This window comes from Lonchura striata, chromosome 16 (genome assembly GCF_046129695.1).
Source record: "Lonchura striata isolate bLonStr1 chromosome 16, bLonStr1.mat, whole genome shotgun sequence".
NCBI lineage: Eukaryota > Metazoa > Chordata > Aves > Passeriformes > Estrildidae > Lonchura > Lonchura striata.
In genome coordinates, this window is record NC_134618.1 from 10,984,138 (window position 1) to 11,010,139 (window position 26,002).

At 38.6% G+C, this 26,002-nt stretch overlaps 2 protein-coding genes across 6 annotated transcripts in view; both read left to right on the plus strand.

Moving 5' to 3' along the window:
• Positions 1-11,689, plus strand: PMS2 (PMS1 homolog 2, mismatch repair system component). 2 transcript variants are annotated; one of them, XM_021539748.2, is made up of 15 exons: positions 1-50; positions 270-409; positions 992-1,078; positions 2,097-2,199; positions 2,880-3,063; positions 3,543-3,710; positions 5,005-5,102; positions 5,401-5,500; positions 5,754-5,838; positions 6,248-6,400; positions 7,333-8,227; positions 9,024-9,191; positions 9,678-9,778; positions 10,714-10,883; positions 11,256-11,689. In XM_021539748.2, exons 1-15 carry the CDS (start codon positions 31-33, stop codon positions 11,397-11,399), a joined length of 2,616 nt encoding a protein of 871 aa, XP_021395423.2. In that variant the 5' UTR covers positions 1-30; the 3' UTR covers positions 11,400-11,689. The 2 variants fall into 2 exon arrangements, 1 of the variants encoding a protein (XP_021395423.2); XR_002466292.2 differs by lacking the exon at positions 11,256-11,689 and having other exon boundaries at positions 9,024-9,175; positions 10,714-10,728.
• LOC110475518 (radial spoke head 10 homolog B) overlaps positions 11,317-26,002 on the plus strand; it is a 16,428-nt gene continuing 1,742 nt past the window's right edge. Inside the window, exons 1-18 of one of the 4 annotated variants that reach the window (XM_077786875.1) lie at positions 11,317-11,399; positions 13,983-14,278; positions 15,010-15,085; positions 15,272-15,340; positions 15,546-15,719; positions 16,242-16,327; positions 16,949-17,069; positions 17,845-18,021; positions 18,681-18,822; positions 19,284-19,405; positions 19,871-20,060; positions 20,772-20,880; positions 20,965-21,044; positions 21,136-21,284; positions 22,062-22,166; positions 23,199-23,372; positions 24,568-24,619; positions 25,111-25,221. In XM_077786875.1, coding sequence (XP_077643001.1) covers positions 14,016-14,278; positions 15,010-15,085; positions 15,272-15,340; positions 15,546-15,719; positions 16,242-16,327; positions 16,949-17,069; positions 17,845-18,021; positions 18,681-18,822; positions 19,284-19,405; positions 19,871-20,060; positions 20,772-20,880; positions 20,965-21,044; positions 21,136-21,284; positions 22,062-22,166; positions 23,199-23,372; positions 24,568-24,619; positions 25,111-25,221 — 2,200 coding nt within the window. In that variant the 5' untranslated portion in view covers positions 11,317-11,399; positions 13,983-14,015. Of the gene's footprint in view, positions 11,400-13,064; positions 13,538-13,982; positions 14,279-15,009; positions 15,086-15,271; positions 15,341-15,545; positions 15,720-16,241; positions 16,328-16,948; positions 17,070-17,844; positions 18,022-18,680; positions 18,823-19,283; positions 19,406-19,870; positions 20,061-20,771; positions 20,881-20,964; positions 21,045-21,135; positions 21,285-22,061; positions 22,167-23,198; positions 23,373-24,567; positions 24,620-25,110; positions 25,222-26,002 lie in introns of those variants that run through there. The other 3 variants (XM_077786874.1, XM_031506133.2, XM_077786876.1) reach the window with 3 other exon arrangements.

Below are 26,002 nucleotides of genomic sequence, written 5' to 3' on the forward strand. Positions count from 1 at the left end.
CGCGGCGCGTCCCGCCCCGCCGGGGCCCCGATGGAGGCGGCTGCGCCCTGGTGAGTGTGTGCGCCGGTCCAGGCCCCCGCCTTCGCACCCCCCGCCCAGGCCGCTTTGCTCCCCTCACGGCAGCCGCGCTCCTTGCACGGGCCGTACCCCGGCTGCTGGCGCGGTTCCGGCTTGCCCCGGTTCCCGCCTCCCCTCCCGCTCGTGTGGGGAAGCCTGAGCGGGGTTTGCTGCCCCTCTCACCGCCGTGCTTTCTGTCCTTCTCTCCCCAGCCCGCAGCCCGCCGGGGCCATCCGGCCCATCGACCGCGGCTCTGTCCATCGCATCTGCTCGGGGCAGGTCGTGCTGAGCCTCGGCACGGCCGTGAAAGAGCTGGTGGAAAACAGCCTGGATGCCGGAGCTACCAACATCGGTAACTCTTCCTCGAATTTCATAACTTTTCATCGGCTTCTAAAGCACGTCCTTCTCCTCAAAACCGAGTGCATGTTAACAAATCTAGGCAAATACTCTGTTTGGGCCAAGCATCTTTGCAGTGATTTTACAGCTCAGGTTAATAAAACATTCTGATCCACAGACTCCAGCTGCGTTCCTAGCAGCATGTGAAATCGTGTTATTTGATTTCTAGCCCCTTTGGCCACTAAAAATATGTATGGCCACCACTATGCAGCAGTGGTCATCAGGCTGTGCCAGCCAGTGGCCTTGGGCTAGCGCAGGGTCAAGGCAGGGCTGGTTTCCAGAGCTCCCAGGATGGTGGCTGGGATAACTGGGAAAACCTCTGTTCAGGCAGAAGTTCAATGAAGCTGAATTACCTGGAACTACAGACTGGTTTGCATTAGATTGACCTAACTTTTGACAGCTATCAGATTTCTTTTCTTTTCTGTTATTACTCAATTTTGACATGGAAAGCTGTTACTTGAAAAATTGACTTCAAGTGCAAAATTGATACCATGTCTGAACATAAAGAATTAAAATACTTTATGACTCGATTTTGTAGATATAAAACTTAAAGATCATGGGGCAGAACTGATAGAAGTTTCAGATAATGGAGTTGGAGTGGAAGAAGAAAACTTTGAAGGCTTGAGTAAGTTGAATTTTTTTCATAATTTAGGTGTGGGCATTTAGTTTAATAATATTTAATAGACACTTGGCTTTTGCATGATGTGTGTGTTATGTGCAAGACTTGAGCAATACTAGAATGATCTGTAGTGCTCTTGTGGTTATAGTTCTTGTAACTCAGAAAGAGTCTTTGGTTTCTTTGCTTATTTAAGTGGCACAAGCAATACAAATAATCACAGAGGTGGAAATCTTATAAAAGTCCCTGTGGATTAATTAATGTTTAATCATTGGACATTGTTGAAGGAATTGAGTTGTGTGGAAAGGTGAATTATAAGGGAGCTGACATTGCCCTGACTGTCAAACTTCCCATTTGCTAGTGATGAATTGCACAAAATGGGAGCAGAAAGAATACTGTCTGATTAATCCAGCTAGCCACAGCAGTAGAAATACTGGCATTTCTTTTTTGATAAAACAACTAGGAATCTTTTCCCCACAGAGTATCACTCAGTAACTTTGGTGTTCACTGTATGTTTTTGGTTCATCAGAAACTCAATCTGCTGCTGTTCCAGCACAGTGAAAGTTCAGGGGTGCTGCTGCTAGGGCAGCTTGTTACCTGGTGACTGATGCTGCACTGATGGTGTGGATTGAGTGCTTCTCAGCTGTTGTGGTGGTCTGGACTTGTGCTTGTCCACCATGCACAAAGCAGGCTGCAGCTGTTTTCTGGCAGGACAAAATCTGTAGCAGGTCCAGCCAGCAGCAGAGGTAGGTACTGTGTCCTGCTCTGAGGCATCTTGTAGAGCTTCTACCAGTAATGCTGAATAAATCTGTGATGTAAGTGTGAAATAGCAGGTGCATCTGAGGATTTTAAAGAGATCTTGTTTATAGAAAAAAGGGAAAGCAAGCACTATTTTGTCTTTAATCGTTATTTAAAATACAGTGAATAATACAGAAGGTGTTTTGCTTCTTGATATGCATACAGAATCTACTTGCATAGACCAGTGTTGCTTTGAAGTGAAATATATATTTGAAATATCTTTTTCCAGCTCTGAAACATTACACATCAAAGATACAAGATTTTTCTGATCTAATACATGTTGAAACATTTGGGTTTCGAGGTGAAGCTTTGAGTTCACTGTGTGCATTAAGGTAATTAATATTATTTATTAGTAGTAGGAACTTACTATATGCACAAAAACACAGCACCCTTTCAGTTTACCATTATTGATCAAATGGGGCTTTGGAAACTTGCAGTTCCTTACTGTTAGATCAGTTTTGAGCAATAGATTGCATGACATCCTGAGTCATTTCCAACCAAAATTATTCTGTTATTCTAAGCACCTAATTGGTCATTTTATATACAGAATTTAGTGTTACTTAAGTATGCGGATCTTTACAGCGTGAGATTGTGTATTTGCATGAGTATTTGATCCTCTGATGTAAAACACTGTAATATTTAAGTGTTGGATGTTAAGTTGTAACTGATTAAAGCTGTACTTAAATTTCTTTCAGACCAACTATACATTTTAAATCAGCTTTTGTACACAATGCTGCTGGTATCTATTAGACTGAGGAATGTAGTGTGCAGCAAAACTCAATTTTAACGTTGAGCTTTATAAGAGAGGACTGAAAGGGATACAAATAAGAATGTGTAGCTAGGAAAACGTTACACTACTTTAAAGAGCAGGTAGTTCTTAGTTGTTTATGGGGAAGAGTTGTTTTAATAAAATTAATAGTATTGCTGTAGTTTCTATGCTGCTTGTCATGAGGAATAGATAAAATAATATGGTGCTCAGTGAATAATTCTGTTGCCTCTTTCCTCCCACTAGTGATGTTACCATTTTCACCTGTCATAAGTCAGCAAAGGTTGGGACTCGTTTGGTGTTTGATCACAATGGCAGAATTACTCAGAAGACTCCTTTGCCACGACAGCAGGGAACAACTGTCAGCATCCAGCAGCTGTTTTATACGTTACCAGTGCGGCATAAAGAGTTCCAAAGAAACATCAAAAAGGTAAGGTCAGAAATGTTCAATTTAAAGGAGTGTCATCCCCCAGTATTTAATCACTGCTAAATGAAACTCAGTTCTCTGTAGAATGCACTGATTACAGACTATTTCATGCTTGTCTTACATCTTAATCAAATAGGAAAAGTCTTCTCGTATGCTTTTCTCTTCTGCTTTGCAATATTTGGGTTTAAAGATACATTCTCAGATTCTCAGATTTGGAAGAGAATCCATATCATGATCACTTATCTGCATTTTAAAACCAGGGACTACTGTGTTGTGACTAAATATCAGTCTTGTAAACATCCGGTTTATTTTTAAAGTACTATTTATCTTTTTTTTTTTTTTTTTTAAATTTAGTTTGTAAAGATTTTAAGGATGAAACTCCCCTCCTTTGTTTCCTGCAGATACTGAATGCTTTGTTTATACATTTGTGTTTTAAAAAGAGACATTTCCTATAAATATGAACTTTCTTTTTCCTTTAATAGGAATATGCAAAAATGGTCCAGCTGTTACAGGCCTACTGTATTGTTTCCAAAGGAGTGCGGATTAACTGCACTAACCAAGTTGGCCAGGGGAAAAAAAGCTGTGTGATATCCACTGCTGGAAGTCCCAGTTTAAAGGAGAACATTGGAGCAGTATTTGGACAAAAACAGGTATTGCTTTTATTATTGAAAAGAGAGAGGATGTAGCTGTACAGAGGGATTTTTAATTCCTGGTGAGGTGTGAGAGGCTGGAGTGTTGGCCTGCAGCACGCTCTACAGGTTGACAGAGGAGAGACACCACAGCCTCTGCAGGCTCCCAAAGTCCTGGTTCTGCTCACAGATGTTTTATGAAGGGAAATTATTTAGGGGATGGGTTATGGCTTAATATCTCTCTGAAACCAGTTTTAAAGAGTTGTTGTGTCAGCAAATGGACTGTGTGTCACAAGAACAAGCAATTTAAAAAATCCTTAAAATGCTGTGATGTGAAAGTCTTAACAGGAGAACAGAAAATGGAGTGTATCCACTTTTGCAAGCTCTTTCTATGAAATTTAGGTTTTATTCTGGATAACCTTTAAATGGGATTGCAGTCAGCCCCTGTAAAGCTGTAGACTGTGATGCTTTCTAAGGAATAGCCATAAAAATAATTGTTATCCTCTAGATGAGAGCAGAGATGAAAAAAAGCTCAAAAACATCCTTCCTACAACTGTATATTACAGTCATCAGAAATATTGAGTGGTTGATAGCTGCTGGCTGTTGATAAACAATTTTTCCCTCCACAGTGCCCATACAGAGATCTCAAACCCTGTTCATGCTGTAGCTGAAAGATGAGAGGGAAGATGTAACTTTGTCTTGCCATGTGTGGCACCAAGCATAGTTGAAAATTGAGTGTTATCTGAATAGCATGTTTAGCTTATAGCCTGTTTTTTATTGTTTTTTAAGTATTGAATGCTTAAATTGATGGAAGCTGCTTTAATGGCAGAAAAATAGTAGTGGCATGACTGGGAAAATGTTTCTGGTAAACATAACTGTTCTTAGGGAGCTTGTGATTCAAATAACACATTTTCTAATAGTTTTATTGTCCTTTCAAAAGAAAAGGACTATTACTCTTTTTGCCTTTTATTTTAGCATCAAACTTGTTTAGGTCAATTATATGTCAAACTGTCAATCATTTTGTTGTTCTGCTTGTGTACATTTAATGTAAGGGTCTGTGAAATAACTAAAGCACACATTGTGATATCAAAGAATGAGAACAGGCATTTCTTAGAGGCATTTTTCTGTTATCAATCAATAGTGCTATTATCTTCTAGTAGGTTTGGATATTTTAAGTGTTTGTCTTGGTCAGCTCTTGGTCAGCCAAAACCCAGCATTTTTCTCAAATAAATTTTAAGGCTAATAAATTACAATAAAATAGAAGGGAAAAATCTATATAGGTTTGATGTTTCACTTCCTTCCCTTTTTTTTGCAGTTGCAGAGCCTTATTCCTTTTGTTCAGCTTCCTCCAAGTGAAGCAGTTTGTGAAGAATATGGACTCAACCCTGCTGACATGCCACAAAATCTTTATAGGTAATTAGGAAAGTACAAACCACTGCTGCGTGTGGCACTTTACCATAAACCAAAGTTTAAGAAAGTAAAAAAATAAAAAGGTGTGATTTATTGAAAAGAGCCACAAATAACATAGGAGATATTGGGATGCAATTTTATAGTAGCCTTTGTCAGACAAGGAATTGGGAGAGGAAATGTGTATTTACATATTCACTGATGCTGTATAATATTACTTCCTTAAACCCCTTATAAAATACATTCCCCTTAAACACGCCTTTCTCATCCATTTTCCCTTACTCTTACATTATTTATCCAACAGTATTAGTGGCTTCATTTCTCGTTGTGATCATGGTGTTGGAAGGAGCACGACAGACAGACAGTTCTTCTTTATCAACCAACGTCCCTGCGATCCAGCCAAGGTCAGGCTGTTTTTCTGTCATCAGCCCCACTAACGCAATATTCTCTGAAAACCTCAGGACTAGTTGCTCATGTGTATGTTTGTTTCTTGGTTGTAGAAGTCCCTCTGTCTCAAGTCTCTGTCTTGGTTGTTTCTATTTGATTGAACAAGATTTAATCATACAATAGATGTTCTAGTACATTAATTAATATACACTGGTGCGAAGTGGAAGATAGTATTTTTGAAGTTTATTATTTTTTTCTCCTTTTTTGCAGGTTGTCAAGATTGTGAATGAAGTTTATCACTTACACAATAAACACCAGTATCCATTTGTTGTCCTTAATATTGGGGTAGATTCTGGTACGTTCTGAATAATTTTTAGTGACTTTAGTAAAGGCTATTACAATTTATTCTTCAGTGATGTTTGTATTTAGAGAATATTGTCATTTTCATCTGTATGACTTCCTACACTCTGATGGTTTTTTAATGCTCAGTTGGTGAGGGTAGAATCTATCTGTGGTTCCACTATTTTTCCCCTCCACCTTTTCTGTACTTCTTAAGTGATGTACTGTAGCTTCTTAAGTGATGAGGAAGAGGTCATCTTAAAATACAAGAAAACTTGCATCATGTGTTTGTTTGCTGGGATGTTAAGGCAGTTAAATCTGATTTGCAGACAAAATGGCAAACAAACCAGAACTAATTCTGTGCAATAACGTTGCATTTTATTTGTAAAGCAGTTCTTTTTTTTTCTTTTTTTTTTTTTCCCCAGAGTGTGTTGACATCAATGTAACTCCTGACAAAAGACAAATTTTACTTCAGGAGGAAAAGTTTTTATTAGCAATTCTAAAGACTTCTCTGATGGAGATGTTTGGTAGTGATGTTAACAAACTGAATGTCAATCAGAAACTACTGGATATTGCAGGTAGGACATAACATGTGGAAGTCTTGAGTATGATATATGGCAGAGAATTAAAGATGGAAAACCATGTTTTTAAAAACCCAAAGAAGAAATGGAAAAAAAAATAAACCAAAAAATAAAGAAGGACCCTAAGTTATTAAGTGATTGTTATGGAAATGGCACATGCCAGTACAGTAGGATTTACAGTCAACTTTGGAAGCAAAAAATTCACACAGAATGAATTGATAATGCTTGCAAAAGATTTCGCCCAAGATACTAAAAGAAACCTATGATTTTTTAATGAAAATGTCTTTGAGAAAGAATGGTTAAGGGGTCATAAATAAAATACGAAAACTAAGTATGAGTTTATTGGATTTTAAACTTTGATTCTTTTATGTTATCTACAGAAGAGCCCCTTCTAATTTTCCTTTTTGCTGATATACAGAATCAGTTGTAGCCTGATTCTGGCTGTTATTTTAAATTAACCTGCAGTAAAATCCTTGTTGGACTGGCAGTTGACGAGGTTGAAGTCCTCTAATGACCTGCAAGTCCCATATACTCTAAGTGCCTATTGTGTCAGCTCCTTAACACTTTACCAGTGGAATTTTATAGTGACCATTAAAGTGTGAGAGTAATTCACTTTTCATTGTGACTCTGTTATTAAACTCCTTTGATAATATAAATAAATGTGCTGATTGGACTGATTACTGTTCCAATTTAAAAAGAGACTACAAATTCTTTCTTAGTAGTGTCATTAATATCTTCAAGATGTAACTGTTTCTGTGTTTGATATTAATGCATTTCAGCCCTATACTCATTGTCTGAAGCTTAAGGACTCCTTTGAGCAATTTGCTATTTTTCTGCCTCTTTTCATTCCTTTTCCTAAAGCACATTGTTTAATTCATGCTTCCAGCTAACTTAGAATCTTGAAATACTCTGTATTCTGATTTCATTAGGTAACTTGAAGAAGACACTTCCTGAAGAGGCAGAAAAGCCTCAGGCAGATGTGCTGTCTGACTCTGAGACTGAAAATCCAAGTGGTGAAGGCAAAAGAATAATGACTCTTGCCAGATTAAGGGAGTCATTCTCTCTCCATCAAGCAGCAGAAAGTAATTTTCAAAGCTCTAAAAAGGTAAAACAGCAGCACACTTCCCCTAGACAAAGGTTACTCGATACCACTGGGAGTACTGTAAAGATTAAAAAAAGTGTCTTGACTAAGAAGGATGAAAGTTGTCAGAAGTTGGACTCAAAGGTGTCAATTCCAAGGAGACACTTGAGCAAATTAGAAGATACTGCAGATTCTGGATTCTGTAGTATTTCTGAGTCAGATGCTGGATGTAGTACACCAGAAGCTGGAAGCTGCATCAATAGTGAAAGTGCAATTAATTCTGAGGAAGAATTCTGTAGCACAGAAGAACAGATGCAGAAGGAATGTCTTAAAACTGCTGGATGCAGTAAGAAGTCACTGGACTGTGATGTTGAGGTCTTGGGCACTGAACCCAAGCTAGATCAAGTGAATGACTGGACTGATCAAAACAAGTTTTCTCAAGAAGCCAGTAGTTGTTCCCTAAGAGTAAAACGTTTTAAAAGCAAAAACTTTAAAAGTGAAGCAGATGTTTTCAAGGCAGGTAAATATCTTGAAGTGAAGAACACTAGTGTTGATGTGCTGGTGGAAGTTCAAAAGAAAATTGTGCCTCTTGAATTCTCTATGAAGGTTTTGGCAGAAAAAGTAAAAAAGGTAATACAGCAACAACAGAAAAATACAGAAACTGAAAATTACAGAAGATTTAAAGCAAAAATTAGTCCTGGGGACAATAAAGTAGCAGAAGATGAATTAAGAAAAGAAATCAGGTATTTCTGCTTTCACTTGTTTGATATATTTTGCTCATTAGTTAAAAAAATTAGTTAAGCAAAAATATAAGACCTGTCTTATGGGTGGAAAAAAGGCTTACATGTATCTGCTAGATTTGGGTCTATTTTTTATTTAATGTCAGAAAAAAAACCTATTTGATGAGTTATTTTACTGACAGAGCAGTTACTTGAACTCCATGCAAACAGAATGTGGAAAAAGACACTAAAAAGACCACAAACATCATTGACTTGGTTTAGTTCAGCCTTGTAAATTGCAGTACGGTCAGAGAAACACCAAATTTCTTGACAGCACACTGAAAAGACTGCATAGCTTATATTTGTCCCTTGTGTGAATGAAATTTGGTGAGACATACCTGGAAAAATAAGTTACATTCAGGTGATCAGGGGACAGTCAGTGTCTTATTATTTGTTAATATTTGGATTTAAAAAATGTGTTAGGAAAGTCTTCTAATTGTGAAAAGAAGGCAAATATGTCAGCTGTCTTCAAAACCACAACGCCATCTCCAGTGTTACTTACCTGGGCTATTGCCATATTGCCTGCTTCGAATTTTATTATCACAAATGGGGAAAACTTGTCTTAGTGATGGATTTTGTTCTGCCAGAAATGGCCTCATAGGTCATTGGCAGATTTACAACATTTATATCCTGTTTAAATGAGATTTTTTTTTTTTTTTAATTAAAGTGTATTCTGCAGGGGAGAAACAGAAGTTTTTAAGTTTTACATGTTAACTGATAAGGGTGTAATTTATAATCTCTTTATATTTTTTCTATACAGTAAAGAAATGTTTGCAAAAATGGAAATCATTGGCCAGTTCAATTTGGGGTTTATAATAGCAAAGTTGAATTCTGATCTTTTCATAATTGACCAACATGCTACTGATGAGAAATACAACTTTGAGATGTTGCAACAACACACTGTTCTCCAAGGTCAGAAGCTGATAGTGTAAGTATTTTCAGTGTTTTAACAATAACATGTTATTAGTTGAATTCAGTGTTTCAGAAGGATATCTCTGATTTATATTTATGTAGCATTTCAAACATTCAGAACACTTGAGACTAAAGTGGTTTTTATATTCTGTGTTTCAAAGAGTCAATCCTTGCATGAAACATAAATTCCAGGGATGCAGTTGTAGCTATGCAGCAAGTCAGTGATCAAACAGATTTCTCGTGGGCTTTCATAGCAAGCCACAGTTTGGTAGGATGTTGGAGACTGGTCCTGCAACAAGGAATGCTGCCCAACTGACTTCATCTGCTGAGTAACACTTGGAAGCAACTGTTCAGTAGTGAGATTTTTTTTTTTTAAACACAGCAGAGTGAATAATTTTACTACAGAGCTCTGTATTAAATATTTCTAGGTTGTTTCTGAAATCTGTCTTTAATGCTTTGCACTGTGTATCTATGCAGCACCATCTTTTTTTCTTTCTCTCAGGCCTCAAAATCTCAATTTAACAGCAGTAAATGAAACTGTATTGATTGAAAACCTGGAAATATTCAGAAAAAATGGCTTTGATTTTGTCATAAATGAAAATGGTGAGTTTGGACCAGAATTGCTAGAAGTAAAAGAGTTCAAAGGTTTAAACTGATTATGCAAAAGTTCTCTTGGCTGTGATCAGAGGATTTGAAATAAAATGCATTATTGTATATGGGATTTTTTTTTTTTTTTAAGACTTATGATTCTGTGGTATCTTTGCATGATTTAACAGAACATTGTAAATTATTTATCTTGCCAGCTTTTTACAGAAGTTTTTGAAGACTGGAGTTACTTTTTGGTTACATGACTGGATGTGCCTTTTCTGGATATGTTACATTAAAATTCTTTTGTTTTATTAGTACACCTGCAGGGATAAATGTGGGGAAGTGGTAAATCTAGTAATTTAAAATAAATAGATAGCATTAGTAACTGATTGTCTTTGGTTTTCCTTATGGCTTTGGTAGTGACTTGCTTTGTTCTTTTGAGCGAATTTTGTGATTTGCAAGTTCCTTATTGTTTCCCTTATATAGTGAGGATAGTGAAAATGCACAGAGTATGGTACCACTTTGCTTTTTGGGAAGTCACTGCACATTTTTTCCATAGTCTTCATTCCAGAATATCCAAAGGTTTCTTTGTTCTAAAATGCTATTAATTATCAGTCTCTTACCATTGTAAATCCTGAGTGATTCTGTAGTCACATAAACTCAAAAAAGTTTCATAAACCATTTGTTCTTTAGAATGGAAGGGTTTGTTAGAAAGTAGATCTTCCTGCTTTTAAGTTTGCAAACTTATCTTTTTGGTTGATATTAAAAGGATATCTACCATAGTTACCACTTTGGTTAGTTAATTACATCCATCAAAAGATTAAATTTAAACATTAGTATATATGCACATCACATCATATTAACATTTGAAAGTAGTTTCTCAGCTTTTCTCTCAAGAAAATATAATTTCTTATACTTCTGTTTCTTTATTGTCATTTCAAACCTTCCAGCTCCTGTAACTCAAAGAGTGAAATTAGTATCATTGCCAACAAGCAAAAACTGGACTTTTGGTCCACAAGACATAGATGAGCTGATTTTCATGTTGAGCGACTGCCCTGGAGTGATGTGCAGGCCCTCCAGGGTCAGACAGATGTTTGCTTCTCGAGCTTGCAGGAAGTCTGTAAGTACTGTTTGTGCTCAAATAAATAAATAACACATTTCCTGATGTAGTAGAGGTGGCTATATCTGCATGTGTATTGCAGGGCAAATTTATTTACTGCTGAGTGTCAACAGCTAATATCCTTCCTTCTGTTCCTTATGTTTTTATCTAGTGTAACGTGGGAGATATTTCTGCTAGTTTTTTATTTTGTTCCAAACTAATGGGTTCATGAACCCAGTGTTAGCTGGGTTTTGTCTTCTGATTGTCTGGTAGGTGTTTTTTATTTTTAATGCCTTGTACAGAATTTATTATAGTAGCTGAAGTATTGCTCTGGTCTGTGTCTGCTGGCAAAAGGAAAAAGGAGAGAATTAATTTATTTTCCTTTGCTTGCAGGTGATGATTGGAACTGCACTGAATGTTCAGGAAATGAGAAAACTGATCACCCATATGGGTGAGATTGAGCATCCCTGGAACTGCCCCCATGGAAGGCCTACTATGAGACACGTAGTCAGTTTGGACTTGATTTCACCACAATAAGTCAGTGTTTGCTTATTACCATTTTAAATTTTAATTCTTGGCAATATTTGGAGCTTTTATCATGATTCTCTTATTTTGAATAAAAAAGTTTTAGGCAGTCTTCAAGCTGAAAGCAAGAGCACTTGGAGGCATTCAGCAGGGTTTCCTTGTTATGCCTGTCAAGTCATCAATACCAACATCCTGGAATTCATGTAAATAACTTCTCTCTTATTGCAGTTTAGTGTATGTTGTACTTCTTTGAGCAGCAATCAAAACTTTTATAAAATAAATACATTTATATATAAAGATAAGGAGTAGCTGAACCTCATTTATAGCAAATACACTGATTCTGAAAATGAAGTGGAATGTGGATTCAAGTCCCTGGCAACGCCATAAACCAAGTATTAGTTTTCAATGTTTATGCATCATATATATGATAATTTTAAAGAAAATGGAAATGGTACACAAGTTAAAATATTTTTTTCTTATACCAAAGCCAGATTTTGCTAGATAATGACATGGAGCTTAAATGTTGCATTTAATGATTAATCTCCTGTTATCTGTGTTTAAGTCTTGAATCGAATAATTAGTCTGGCATCATTACTTTTCATTATTATTGTCCCCTTCCAAATTCCAAACTTGTTTTTCAAGAACAGGGATTCTTTTTCTGATAAAGAATGGGGAAAATAGCTGTTTCATTAGGGCTGATCAGGTCAGTCCAAATTCTATCTCAGTACAATCAAAGGTAGAAAATGGTCTTTTTGAATCAGGAGCCATTAAAGCAGGTAGCTACGCTCTTCCAGTTCTGTAGGACCAAGATTTGACCCAAGAAATCTGTATTTCTGTATTATGTTCCCTTCACACTCCATTTGCCGCTGATGCAGCTGTGGCCATGATGCTGCTGCTCTTCCTCCAGTCCGCGCCGCTTCTCCGAGCAACGTGGCAGAGCCGTGCCCGTGCCACCCAGCACGGTTGTGGCCAAGAGCCTGCAGCAAATGGTCCGTGCTGGTGTGGAGCCGCGGGTTCGCAGCGCTGCGCTGCCGGGGTGGAAACCCGCCCGGCCGGGCCCGGGCCCCGCGGCGGCGGCGTTGCCACGGCCACGGCAGCGCCGCCGCACTGCGCCTGCGCGGGAGAGGGGCTCGGCCGGCCGCGTCCGGCTGCCCCTCAGACACGGCTCGGCACCGGCCCGGGCCCGCTGTGCCTCACACAGGGCTCGGCACCGGCCAGATCCCGCTGCCCCTCAGACACGGCTCGGCACCGGCCCGGGCCCGCTGTGCCTCACACAGGGCTCGGCATCGGCCCGGGTCCGGCTGCCCCTCAGACACGGCTCGGCACCGGCCCGGGCCCGCTGTGCCTCACACAGGGCTCGGCACCGGCCAGATCCCGCTGCTCCTCGGACCGGGCTCGGCACCGGCCAGATCCCGCTGCCCCTCAGACACGGCTCGGCACCGGCCAGATCCCGCTGTGCCTCACACAGGGCTCGGCACCGGCCAGATCCCGCTGCTCCTCGGACCGGGCTCGGCACCGGCCCGGGCCCGCTGTGCCTCACACAGGGCTCGGCACCGGCCAGATCCCGCTGTGCCTCACACAGGGCTCGGCACCGGCCCGATCCCGCTGTGCCTCACACAGGGCTCGGCACCGGCCCGGGCCCGCTGTGCCTCACACAGGGCTCGGCACCGGCCCGGGCCCGCTGTGCCTCACACAGGGCTCGGCACCGGCCCGGGCCCGCTGTGCCTCACACAGGGCTCGGCACCGGCCAGATCCCGCTGCTCCTCGGACCGGGCTCGGCACCGGCCCGGGCCCGCTGTGCCTCACACAGCGCTCGGCACCGGCCAGATCCCGCTGTGCCTCACACAGCGCTCGGCACCGGCCCGGGCCCGATCTGCCTCAGACAGGGCTCGGTGAGGGCTCGGCACCGGCCTGGCCCCGCCGTTCCCCGCCGGGTGCCGGTGAAGGTGAGGCTGTCCCTGCCAGCCCTCGCCGCTGCGGCACTCTCAAATTGGGTTCTTGCACTACCAAGCGGTGATACGCGGCTGTGATAGGATTGCAGCTGTGCCCGCAGTCCTGTAACCTTCAGGTAGCTCTCAACTGGCAAGATAACTACAAGATTTGGTGGTTATGCTGTGCTGTGGTTCGGTCTGCAACTCATGACTTGGAAGGCAAGTTAAATCAGTAATAGTAGTGGAGGTGTAACTTCCCAGAACTTGCCAAATGCATATCTTTGAGAAATGGCTTTCAACATTTCAATGTAATTAAATCTAATAGCTAAAAATCGGGTAAAGATGGAGATCTCCATGTGGCAAAAGTAAGTCTACTGATAACACCTCCATCACAGTGGTTTTGATGGAAGACTTGGAGGTAATTCAGAGACGTTGCTCCCTGTTAACATTGTGGCCTGCCTGCCACAAGCTGACACTACTGGCTTGAGGAATTGCTGTTACACAGATTACTTTAATACATGCATTTGTAATAATTACAGAAATACTGTGGGTTTGTGTTTTTTGGGGTTTTATTTTTTGGTAGTTGTCTGTGTTTTTGTTTTTTTTAACTAGCTTATAGATTAAAAATATGTAAGTAAGACAGAAATAAATTTTCGTTTTTCAGAAGGGAAGTACACACTGAGACAATTCAGTAGCTATGACAAACGGCAAGAAGAAAGATGGCAAGAAGAAAGGTGCCAGGAAGGATGATAAGAAGCAAGCTGTTGAGAAGTCAGAAGAATCTTTAGATACTACAACTGATAGTGGCTTAACAACGCTGCCAGATTTGTGGAGTGAGTCATTGAGTGAAGAAATTCCAGCAATTCCAGAGGCACCAGATAAAGAGGTAGAGGAACCACCAGTCCAGCCTGTTCCCGCCATCCATGAAGAGCCTGTTCTTGCTCAAGTGATTATAAAAAGGTACACTTGTTACAAACACAGCAGTGAAGTCAAGAACTCTCATTTAAGTATCTCTGCTGTAGCCAGTGTCATACAAACACTGATTTGAAGCCAAGAATCAGGTTATTCAGACCTAGTAGCAGTGGCACCTTAGGAGATGTACATGTGGAATTCTGCTGCATTCTTGCATCCTAGAGTGCTGCTGGTGCTCTCTGCCTGCCCAAACCCTCATTCTTTCAGCTTGTTCACCTTCAGTGAAGTTTTGTTAAAGTATACAGATAACTAGTGAAGGAAAATATATTATGTAATCTTGGGTTGTTGCTGCCTTTTAACGCTTAAGGCTGCTCATATCTCTTCAGAATATCCTAAACTGAGGAAGCAGGTGAATGGCAATGTTAACAAAATCCTTTTGTATTTCAGTGTGATGTTTGTATGTAATGTTTCATATACCAGCATGCCTGACTGTAAGGTAGAAAATGCTACCAATGTGCTTTTTTTTTCCTAATTGAAGGAAATATGGGTCTGAGGCAACACAATAATTATGTGGAGTGTTACAAAAAAGGTTCAAAAAATTGAAAATTTTCTTGTTCATTACACAAGATGCATCAGCTGATCTGTGTGTAGGCCATGGTAAATCAAAGGTCATTTATGATCATTTATATGATCCTTTATGTGATTATATGGTCATTTATGTGATTTAGATCTATTGGTAGTGACTTGAAATCTTCATCTTTAGTTTGTTTTCTTTGTAGCTATGAAGGTGAAAAAGTTGATGAATTCTATGAGGGCGAAGGATTTATATGTTTTGAGGGAGGAAATATGTACAAGGTGAGTGTATAAATTTTTTAAAAAATAGCAGAGTAAGTTTTCTCTTAAAAGCACCAAGAAGCATTAAAACTCTTCATTTGAAACTAGTAGTTGGAGGAGAATTAATGTGTCATTCTTTTAAAATCTTACACTCACTGTAAGCTTCAGAGTAAATCTGCAAATGATACTATTCTCTTCATTTTGAAGGGTCTATTTTCTGAAGGACGTATGAATGGAGAAGGGACTTACACATGGGCTGATGGAGTAAAATACGAGGTAAAGTAAAATTTAAGTTATAACTGCACACAGTTGCACCCAGTTAGATGTGCAAAATGAGGGAAAGTAGAAAAGTTGCAGTAATTGGTACAGTACTGGTGGCAACTGCAGAGCTGTGGCAGTGATTTCAGTTACAAGCCTGACCTGTCCCAGAAGGTTAGGAAACAGAAAGTCTTAGATTTGGATGTTGACTTTAATCTTTCAGGGAACATTTGTTAAGAATGTGCCAATGCATAATGGCCGTTACACCTGGAATGATGGCAGTGTTTACGAAGGATCAATCCAAGATGGACTTAGGCATGGGTATGGAGTTTTCAGGAGCGGTACTCATCCAATTTCTTACATTGGTTATTGGTGCAATGGCAAAAGACATGGAAAGGTCAGTAAAAACTAAATGAGAGCATGGGCTCGGGTGACACCTTCAGGAACAGCAAGTGTTAAAGTGTTTTGTTCTGTTGCATGGTCTTATCCTGTGTAGGGATTTTTCCTAGGGACCTTTTCGGAGGTTGTGAATACAATTAATACTGTAGACCTACTGTTGGAAATCAAAGTCTGAATGGGTCAGTAAACTGATCTACCTCAGACTGAGTATTGTAATTAAGATGCCAAGGTTAGCTCTCTTAAAGTATTTCCAAAAGGTTTGAAAAACATGGTAGATTTTGATGTAATGTAATGGGATTTTTCTTTTGAACATTTGGTGTTTAAGGTCTTACCTAATATTAATCAAAAGAGCTTGTTTTCTTTATTTAATTGTATCCCTTCTGTTGCTTTCAGTACAGTGAGTCAAAATGATGTTCTAAGTATTAGAAGGTGATTACAAGCATAATATCATTTGCATGTGGTGTTTTATTCAGGTAGATGAATATTTAGGTATTTAAACTGACTGTGCTATTTGTTTCAGGGTGAAATTTATTATGATCAGGAACATACATCCTGGTATTCAGGTGATTGGGTAAATAATGTCAGAGAAGGATGGGGATTCAGACGGTAAATATGGTAACACTTGTTCTTGCCCTCAACTTTTTTTATTTTTGAGTATTATGTTGCAGTTTCTTGTGTTGTTTAAAGTGGGTACAAATGCTGTCATTTTATAGAAGCGTGTACCTTCTGCAGTGGAATAAAAAAATGTACAAAATGCTTTATGATAACAGAACAGACCTTTAGAAGTTTATTTTTATGTGCAGTATTTCTACTGACCATTCACACAAAAGAATAGCTTAAGACAAAATCCCAAATCAGCTTTGGTAAATCACAATTAAGTACTGAAAACCAAACAGACTTGACTGATTTGAGTGGATGAAGCTGCCTTATGAATAAATGACTTATCTATAGAATAATATATTAAAAAATATTGTTAATAACTATGGCAAAGACTTTTTGGGAAAAAGAGCTGGTTAATACTTTTAGTGATTTCTAAATTAAAAGTAGGAGGTAAACAGTGCCTACAATAAAACCTCTATGTCCATGTCATAGTGAGTCAATTTTCAGTTTAATGCTTATATTTAGCCTTAATAAATTATAAATGTATTAGCAATGAGGTTTCACATAAACCTTCCATAAGATCAGCACAGAATTTGATATTAATTAACTTCTATTAATTTTTTGCAGTTACAGATCTGGAAATACCTATTTTGGTCATTGGAAGAAAAATCTACAGCATGGATATGGAAAAATGATATGGCTGACAGATAAGCAAGAGTACGAAGGAGAGTGGCAGTATGGCTTACAGGTATTAATTTCTTCCCCAGAAACTGTGCTTTAGTCCACTAATCTAGGAAAGCTAAACAGGGAGTTTTGTGCAACATCAAAGGAGCTTTGTATGATTTTTGCCAGTTGAGTTTGCCAGTTGAGATAACACAAACATGTTCTTTATTGTAAATTGAGTCTTATGTTAGCAATATTTAAATTGTTAAAGGATTTTGATTTAGTCTTATAAAATCCAGATTTCATTCCCCAGTGGAAAATAGAAACATTTTTCAATTAAAAAAATAAGTTAAAGAAGTGTTTGTGACTTAGTTTGAGCTATGACTTCAGCAGTAGGTATATGTGGCAGTTTATTTCTGCATTACCTATAAAATACTAATCCACACTGTTCCCTCTTGGAAAACTTTTATGAAGGAAGACAATTTTGTGGCATTTTCAGTTCCTTCCATTTGTTATTGCTATTCTGTTTCAAAAAGAAGGTGAGTTACTTGCTATGTCTTTTCACTCTGCCTAAAATTGTCAATGAGTCCAGCTTGTGGACCATCCTGACTCTGTGGCATGGTGTTCCTCACCTGGCTGTGCACTACAGAAGGATTCAGGGAGGAAGAGTGGGTATCTTTAGGAGTCCCATGGTAGAGCTTGCTCAAGTATGTGTTGATGCAGTGCATCCTCTGGGTGCTTCTCCCATGCACCTTTGTAGGATCTAGTTCTGTCCCTGCTGCAGCCATCAGGTGAGGGTTTTTATTTCAGAGAATTGCCAAAGTCTGGACCTGTTTATTAAACACAGAAATTTTTTTCAGCATGGTTCTGGCATGCACACATGGTTTTTGAAGAAAATGGATTTGTCTCAGTATCCTCTACGGAATGAATATGTGGGAGATTTTGTAAAAGGGGAGCGCCATGGACATGGGACATTTCTTTATGCTGATGGAGCAGTGTACAGTGGAGAATGGGTGCATAATAAGAAGCATGGCAAGGTGAGTATTGTCAGAACTACAGACAACAGCAGAGCAAGCTGTTCTGCTCTGTATAGTGGATCTCTAGATTTCTGTACAGCAAACTGCATTCAGTTTGCAGTGTGGATGGAATCCCCACAGGAAGGGCAGAGAGTCCACTGAAAGCAGGAGTCCTTCCAAGGACACAGGCTGACTCTGTAATTAGATATGTTTTGGGTATACAAAGACATATATTCCACTGTGGAGATTTTCGGTTCCATAGGTGCATCTTGAGTTTTGTAGTGGTTGGTCAGAATTTCACACTTCCACTGTGAGCTAATGGATTTCAAGCTGTCCTTGCACAGAGAAGTTCTTAAAACCTCTCATAAAACAGACTTTTGAAAAAACTCTGAGTGGAGTGCTACATATGCAACCTAAGGAGTACAAACAAGTCTTTCTATATGAGGGAGAAATACTTTTCAAAATCAAACAAATATATAGTCAGTCCTTTATCCCAAGAGTGTACCTATTTAATAGGCAACAAAATGCATTATAAAAGAGGGCAGAAAAATTATTTTGCTGTATTTTATTTCATATATTGCATTTTAGCCAAGATTCTGAAAAGGAAATTTGAATGAGAGAATTAGTGGTTTAGGGTTTTTTAAATCTTTGTTTTATATTTATAATTAATCTGTCTGTAGGGCAACTTTTTCTTCAAGAATGGTCACAGATTTGAAGGAGAGTTTGTAAATGATCGTCTCGTGAACTATCCTGCTTGTCAAAGGTCTGCTGTGAAAGCCAAGAACCGGAGAGCCACTAGCCCAAGAAGACATTCTGCCATTAGTGAGCAGCTTAACAAAACAAATTTTACTTAGTTCACATTTTGTTGTTCCATTTTACTAGAATATGAAACTATTTATACATACTCAAAGACCAGACATATTTCTTGAAAGAATTTAGATAGAAATGGGAGTCATGGCTTTTCCTTCCATGCTGTGTTTCCTGTTAGTGACCTTTGGAGTGAAGTGACATATCCACATTACATCTTGTAATGAATGGAACTATTGTCTGACAGTTTCACAGCTTTTTTAATATCTGCATTTCCTTTTAATTAGGGGCTGATTTGACAGAATTTCTCTTCAGGTGTTCTGCTGTTGGTTGTGAAATCACTGCTTCTTACTGTGAAGGAATCTATTGTTCCAAGTCAGAAATATAAGAAGAAATAATACACATTTTGTTTTTCTTTGTGTGCATATATTAAGCTTTGTTTTAATTTGTTCTAACTTATTTTATTTGCTTGGTAGAAAGGACCAGAGTCATTAATGCCTTCGGAAAGACTTATTTTCTGGGATCAGATATTGATCTGGATTTATCGTCACTGCTTGTCTTGTTCACAAAGAAAGATAGAGAGGAAGAAATGCAACAAGTATAAGTCTACTATTTCATACTTTCAGTTTTAACCTCTACTGTGTTTCATACTGCTTTATTTCTAGTTTATTTGTGTTAAAGTAACTCTTTCCATTAAACAGTTGTTGAAAATCTGAAGGCCATGAAAAAAGAAAAGCAAAAACAATGAATAGACAGTATTGTCTCATCTGAGCTTCCACTAAAAAAGGCCAATTAAAAATAGGTTAACATATCTGGAAGGACATTGAGCAACCAGCTTTAGCTACTCCAAGGTTTGTCCGCTGACAGAGGATGATTTGTTTTTATCAGTCACCAAAAGCCTTTTGAGTTGAATCATTACTTTTGAGTAATGCTTTTGTGAACGCTTAGCCAGGGATATGCTAAGTTGCAATGTCAAATAATTATCTGCCCAGTTACAGGATCAATACAAACTGATCTCTTCTTGCTTTGAGATGATGCTGAAAACATATCCTGCTTTATTTAGGTAGAATTGGCTGTGTTGAGGCATATTTCAAAATTGAGAAAAGCCTACTGCTTCTACAGTACCTTAGGCTATGCTCCTTCTTCTGATGGCACTTACACCCTGACTATGCTGCAGTTTTGGAGGTTTCTGAAGGACTGCAAATTTCATCTCTCTTCTGTAACTCTCGCTGAAATAGATCGACTGTTGAGAGGTTTGTATTCCTGGTGAGCACGGTTGAGAATGGAGGAATTTTAATAGTTGACTGTAGCGAGTTGAAGTGGCAAGTTCTCCTGGCAGCTCAGCTCTGGGAGTTAAGTGGTCCTGAGTCAGTACCTCAGTGCTTGTGAGTTCTCAGTGGATCAATTTACACTTCTCTGGGCACTTCTGGTCCTTAGGTGAGAAAGTACAAAATTAAAATACAACATAAAAAATTGCACTGAAGAGGCATCTGTTCAAAATATATATTCACCCTTGTCTTGCCATTACTATTTAAGAGAGAGAGAATTTTGAGAAAGAAGTAAGAGAAAAATTTTTTTTCAATGTTCTTAACTTTGGTTTGCATGTAGTATTTTTTTTTTTTGTCTTCCATAGAGCCAGTTAATCAATCAAATCCCTTTAGACCTGCATTGTCCTCAGTATGTGAAGAGTTTAACTCCAACTTTGAATCTCCTTTTATTTCTATATATGCTGAGTGGCTGCATTTCTAGAAAGAGAATTGTCCAAGATCCAGCTACAGGTGGACAGTTCTCCCTTGAGATTTGTTTGAAGTGCTGCATTGTCTGGTGTGAGTCTTCCAGGAGTGTTGTTACACTGCGATAGGTGCAGATGGAGAGGATAAGAAAGGCTGACAAATCATTATGCCTATAAGCATTTCAATATACATGAGAACAGTAGAAATTTGTTTGTTTTTTTTATTTTTCAGGTCATAAACCACTGAAGCAGATACATGATCCAAGTGATTTATTACTGTTCAGAACATTTGTATCCTACCTTGTTCACCTGGCATTTCATATCTATCATGAAGAGTACAAGTAAGTTTTGTCTTTTAGTGAAATTTATTTCAGTGTAATCAATTTGAATCTTCCCAGACAAGAGTGTTCTTGTTTCAACTGTAGAGACAAAGTTCCTCATCTGCAGAAGTGTTTCTTAGAAATGATGTCCAGGAATGTTCTTCCCTCTGCCTGTCATGTCCAAGGTAAGCAATTCTATTGCAGAATTCATCAGTTAGTATCACATGCATTGCAGTTTTATTGTTAATGTTATTTTTTCCCAATTCATTTTGAAAGGTATCTTATATTCTGATGAAGAATTCACATCTTTTGCCATGAGCTACCATGAGAAATGCTGGGAAATATATGGAGATTTTTGTAGACCATGTCCCAGATCTCCATTTGAACCCACACTGAAGCTGAGGCAGTTCCTCTGGATGTTGGATGTAATAATCTAATTTTTTTTGTGTGTGTGTGATTAGATGTGCTTTCTTTGTTCAGTTTATTTGAGCCTTTTAAAATAGTCCCTGTGGCTTCTGCACAGTTGAAAACATGGGAGTGAGGTTATTTGTGCAAATTGTCCAAGGAGCAGTAAAGGAACAGTTGTTCTATTATCTACTGTTATTTATGCATTTTTCAGGATCTGAATCCTAATTTTTTACTCTTATCAAATCCTAGACAAATTGTTTAAGGGAATATAAATATTTTTGGTGGTCCCCACTGTGTCTCCCTCTGCCCTATCTAGAAACTGTATATATGAACATGTTGTATTGTTAAAGACTGACAGGTATTGAAATAACACTGTAAACCATTTCAATAATATATTTACTACAAGAAAAGCATGAGATTCTTTACTAAAACTCAGTAATTTGGGGACAGATCAAGATTAGTATCAAGGTAGAGGACAATTCCCCCTGATATGCCTAGGGTTTGGGTGCTTGACTTCAGAGCAATTTTCATGAAGAAAAGATCGGATAGCAAAATTTTAATTTTTATATTTTTGTTTATGAGCTTTCTCAGGTTTTTTTGTAACACTGCTTTTGCAGTCTAGGGAAAATGCCCATTGGCTTCAATATGACTAGAATTTCTTCTGTTAATGATATATGTGGAAGTATCATTTGAAACCACTAGAAATTTTGGCAAAGGCTTGAAAGGGAGGTAGATTAGGTCCATGTGGGGAACACCTTAAGTGCTGTTAACATGTGATATTTATTCTTACCCAGGATCTTAAACTTCTCAATGAACAATTAACTGCTCCAAGAGTTCTGGGAATACTTGTCAAAGTTGCCTGCCTACCTGGCATCTATGCTGTCAACCTGGAGCTGGAGGTGTGTATGGAAAATAAAACCTAGTCCGTTGCTACAGGAACAGTTAAAATTGCTTTTGAGAACTGTTGTTCCTGTTGGAACAGGTGAAAAAAGAATTAATTTATTTTTTTAAAAATAGAGTAAAACTTGAGCCTCTATTTTTGTCTTCCTTTGTTCTGCTTATATCTTTTAGTTTAGTTCATGTACTTCTATGTTTTTCTTAATTACCTTGTCTTAGCACAGTCTCAGCATACTTGACCATTCAGAGAGGTCCTTAGGAGTGCCGTAATCCCTGCAGGGAAATCCCATTTCCAGTGGAGTTCTGTCTGTGGGGAGCTGCCTGAAAATATGGATATGCAGTAATCACAGAGGGATTGATCACTGCTCTTCCAGCTGCTGAGGCTGTTAAGGTGGATTGTTAATTAAGATGTGAACCCACTGATCCTGAAAATCTAGTGATGCAAGAAACCTGATTAGTGACATGTGAGGTGCTGCCACCTCAGTGAGGTCAAGTAGTGACTGTAGAAGACTCTTGTGCTACCTGAGAACTGGCCTAGTATAGAGGTTTTTCACCCTTAAAAAATTAACTCTTACTTAGCAGCGGCCTCTTGTAAATGACAACTGAATTTGTTTTAATCAGGATCTGATAAACTGAACACACAGTGGAAGTCTAACTAAGGAATCCATTATAACCCCACTCTTGAGGTTTCTAGCAGCATCCCATGCAATTAAAATATGATGTTTTAGGTAATAGCTGTAGTTGTGAGTTACTTGTTAGAGAAATTTCTCATAGCTCCAGATACAACAAAAATCAGTGCAGTGTTTTAACTGAGTATGACTTGTATAAAGTGTAATGCATCATATCCTCTCCTGATTTTTTTGAGCTTTGGCTATTTTCAGTTTTTCTTCAGAAGGAATGTTTAACTAGACAAATGAGGCCAGAGGGACTTTGCTACCACTTCTGAATTCTTTGCTTGCTCAGGTACATAGGCCTGTTAATGAAGAGATTTTATGAAAATGAACTAATTTACCACTGCCTTTGTTTTACTCTAGATGGTTTTTCTGGAATTTTTTGAAGCTCTTCTTGAATGTGCATTGGTGCATGTTACTGAGGATATGATCCTGAAGAAAGAAGCTCAAGATAATCAGAAAAGAAGTAGCTTTGAAATCAAGGAGTTCTCCAAGAAAACCTCAGCTGCATCTGTCACGGAACATTTTCCACCTCAGGTAAAGTTGATGCAGACCTGTTCAATGTTATTATGTGTCCACTGAGAGAGTGAAGTCAGGCCCTGAAAATGGTCTGTTTCCTGACCATGGAAACCAATTTCCCCTTTTTGCATAAACAAATACTTGATTGGGTCCTTCTGCTTTTTCTGTTTGTTGGTACCTTAAATTGTAACATCAGTGTAGACAGTTTTAACATATTGGCACGTTTTCCTAGATAACTGTAAATACACATAGAGTACTTCTCAAGGGGAACTGACAGATTGGTTGGCTGGTGAAAGATATTTCTCTTCTGCATTAAGCTGGATGTCTGAAATTGCCCTGTAAAAATGGCATTGCAGCTGTTATATGTAGCAAGCCTTGCTGTTTGCCAGCAGTTGAGCTGTCCTCTTTTTCTTTTTGCTAAACTTCTGAATAAGGATTTTGTGGGTTGAGAAATGCTGCCTGTGACACTGGTGCAATTTGTGTATACAGAGTAGTTGACGACATAAATTAGAATTGTTATTATTTGGAATTCTGCACAAGATTAAAGCATTTTTATTAATTTAAGGAGTAGTCACAAACATAATTTCACAGCCTCTGTGAGCCAGTAGTGACACCGTATATCGCCATTTCCCATTCTTTGGCCAGTTGTTCCCACATCACTGCAATCAGTGACACAGTTGCACAATGAAGTGGTCCAGTTAAAATAGTAAAAAAAAAAAAAAAAAAGAAGGAAAAAAAATCTTTATTTAAATGTACTGAGGCCAAAATTTTTCTTGTGTTACATTTCATTAGTGCAGCAGAAGTATAATTGGTACAGACATAACTGATGACACTTCTGAGGCAGCTGATCTCTACACTCAGGAGCAGATGAACAATAAATGAACAATATGTAGAGCAACATGTAAGAACAGAGGAACAGGTCAATGAGTAGGAGCTTTCATTTTCTGTAGTGCTGTCTTAGCCTAGCTCTGAAATAGGATAATCCTACTTGCCTGGCTGGTATTGAAGGTAAAGTGTTTCCTGGTAATACTTGAAAAGGTGAAACATTCCTGCCATATAAATATTTTGAGATAGGCATGATTTCAGAATGCATTTGGCTGGCAGAATGCTTTGGAAATGGGAATTTGCATGACTCAAAGGGACTTGGAATTTCACTTTGTGATTTGAACACAGGCCCAGACATTTAGTAACTGAATTTAAAACTTCTTGCCAGCCGCCAAGCCCTTGTGAAGACACAAAGCCTGCTCATCAACCTTCTCTACTGGGTGAGTACTGTATAAAATGGCTTGAGGAGATTCACTTTTTCTCCAACTTTAAACAGGAGATGGTCATGGAAACAGTTGATGTATTGCAGTTACAGAGGGCAGCTCCATTCAGTTTGGCAATTATGACAAAGTTTATGTTTAGCTTTCCATACCTGCTGTACACAGATGGCTGGACAAGTTGGAATCTCTGAATTTTTTCTGCTTTTAATTAGAAGCTATCACTTTTTCCTTTAAAATAACTTTAAAGGCTTTTAAAACCTTAATTCTTCCTGTTCTGTTCCACTCATGTGGGCATGGAAACAGGAGCTTGAACTCTGCCTTGTGCCTTCATTAGAAACAAATTTTTCATCATTTCAGAAGTACTTTAACCACAGATCTAACTTTCAGGGCAGATGACAATCTATATTTGTTTGTGCTGAAGATCAAACTTGGAATTTCATGCACAGGATTAAAGGCTGAGTAATTTTAATTTTCTTTCTTTGCAATATCAGAAACTGTTCTCTCATTTTCCATGACTCCTGGAGAAAGCAAAGATGACGTGTCATTGCCAAACAAGGATGTAAAAGAAGAACAAGATTCTTGTCCAGAAAAGGAATTGATAGGTAAAAAACAATCCTACTGTTTTAGGACTTAACACATACACACAAATATTTTGTAGTTCTTGAATTGTGAAGTTTTATTTGTATTGACAGATTTCAGCTTGTCACAAGAGGGCAGTAAATGAGCATTAATTCTGGAGGAAGATTTTATTTTTAAATTTAAAATATTTTTTAAAAGAAAATAAAGCTTCATAATTAAATGAGAAATTTAAGTACCAACTTACATAGTTTTCCAAATTTTAAAATGCTGCGTTTAATTTGTAGGGCATCTATAAGCTGTAATTTGTATTTACTCTGTGAGAAGCTCAAACTGCAAGCCTGTCCGTGGAGTGTCTTGGACAAATAAAATGTATTACTGCCATGTCCTGCTGCTTCTACTTAGAATAAGAATTATTATTAGTGGTGTGCTACACTAGCTGGGATAAGATGCCTTATCTTAGGACAGGCCAACATTCAGGCAGAAGAGATGTTCATAAGAGCACTTTGGTATGTTGAGGGTCGTAGTTTTCTGTACCATCTTCCTTCCAGCTGATTAGCAGATCTCATCTGGGTTGGTCTTTGTGTTTGTTAAATGTTTTCTGCTGCTACAGAACTCAAATCCAAGAGCAGAGGTAGACAAGGATCTTGGTGTAGTCATCAGCTCTTTTGCTGAAATCTGATGGGTGAAACATTACACGTCTGAAAAACCGTTCAGGGCCCATCACCTGGGCCTGGCCTGTTTCCTGACATGACAAGGGACACTGGCACACACCTCTGTCCTTTCAGTGGTCATGTTTGTTCATCC

What these genes read in the sequence shown, in the direction of transcription:
- PMS2 (XM_021539748.2), top strand. Translation starts at nt 31, where the DNA reads ATGGAGGCGGCTGCGCCCTG. An exon ending in ATGCCACAAAATCTTTATAG is followed by an intron (nt 5,103 to 5,400) that starts GTAATTAGGAAA and finishes TTTATCCAACAG; the next exon opens with TATTAGTGGCTTCATTTCTC. An exon ending in GAAACTACTGGATATTGCAG is followed by an intron (nt 6,401 to 7,332) that starts GTAGGACATAAC and finishes TGATTTCATTAG; the next exon opens with GTAACTTGAAGAAGACACTT.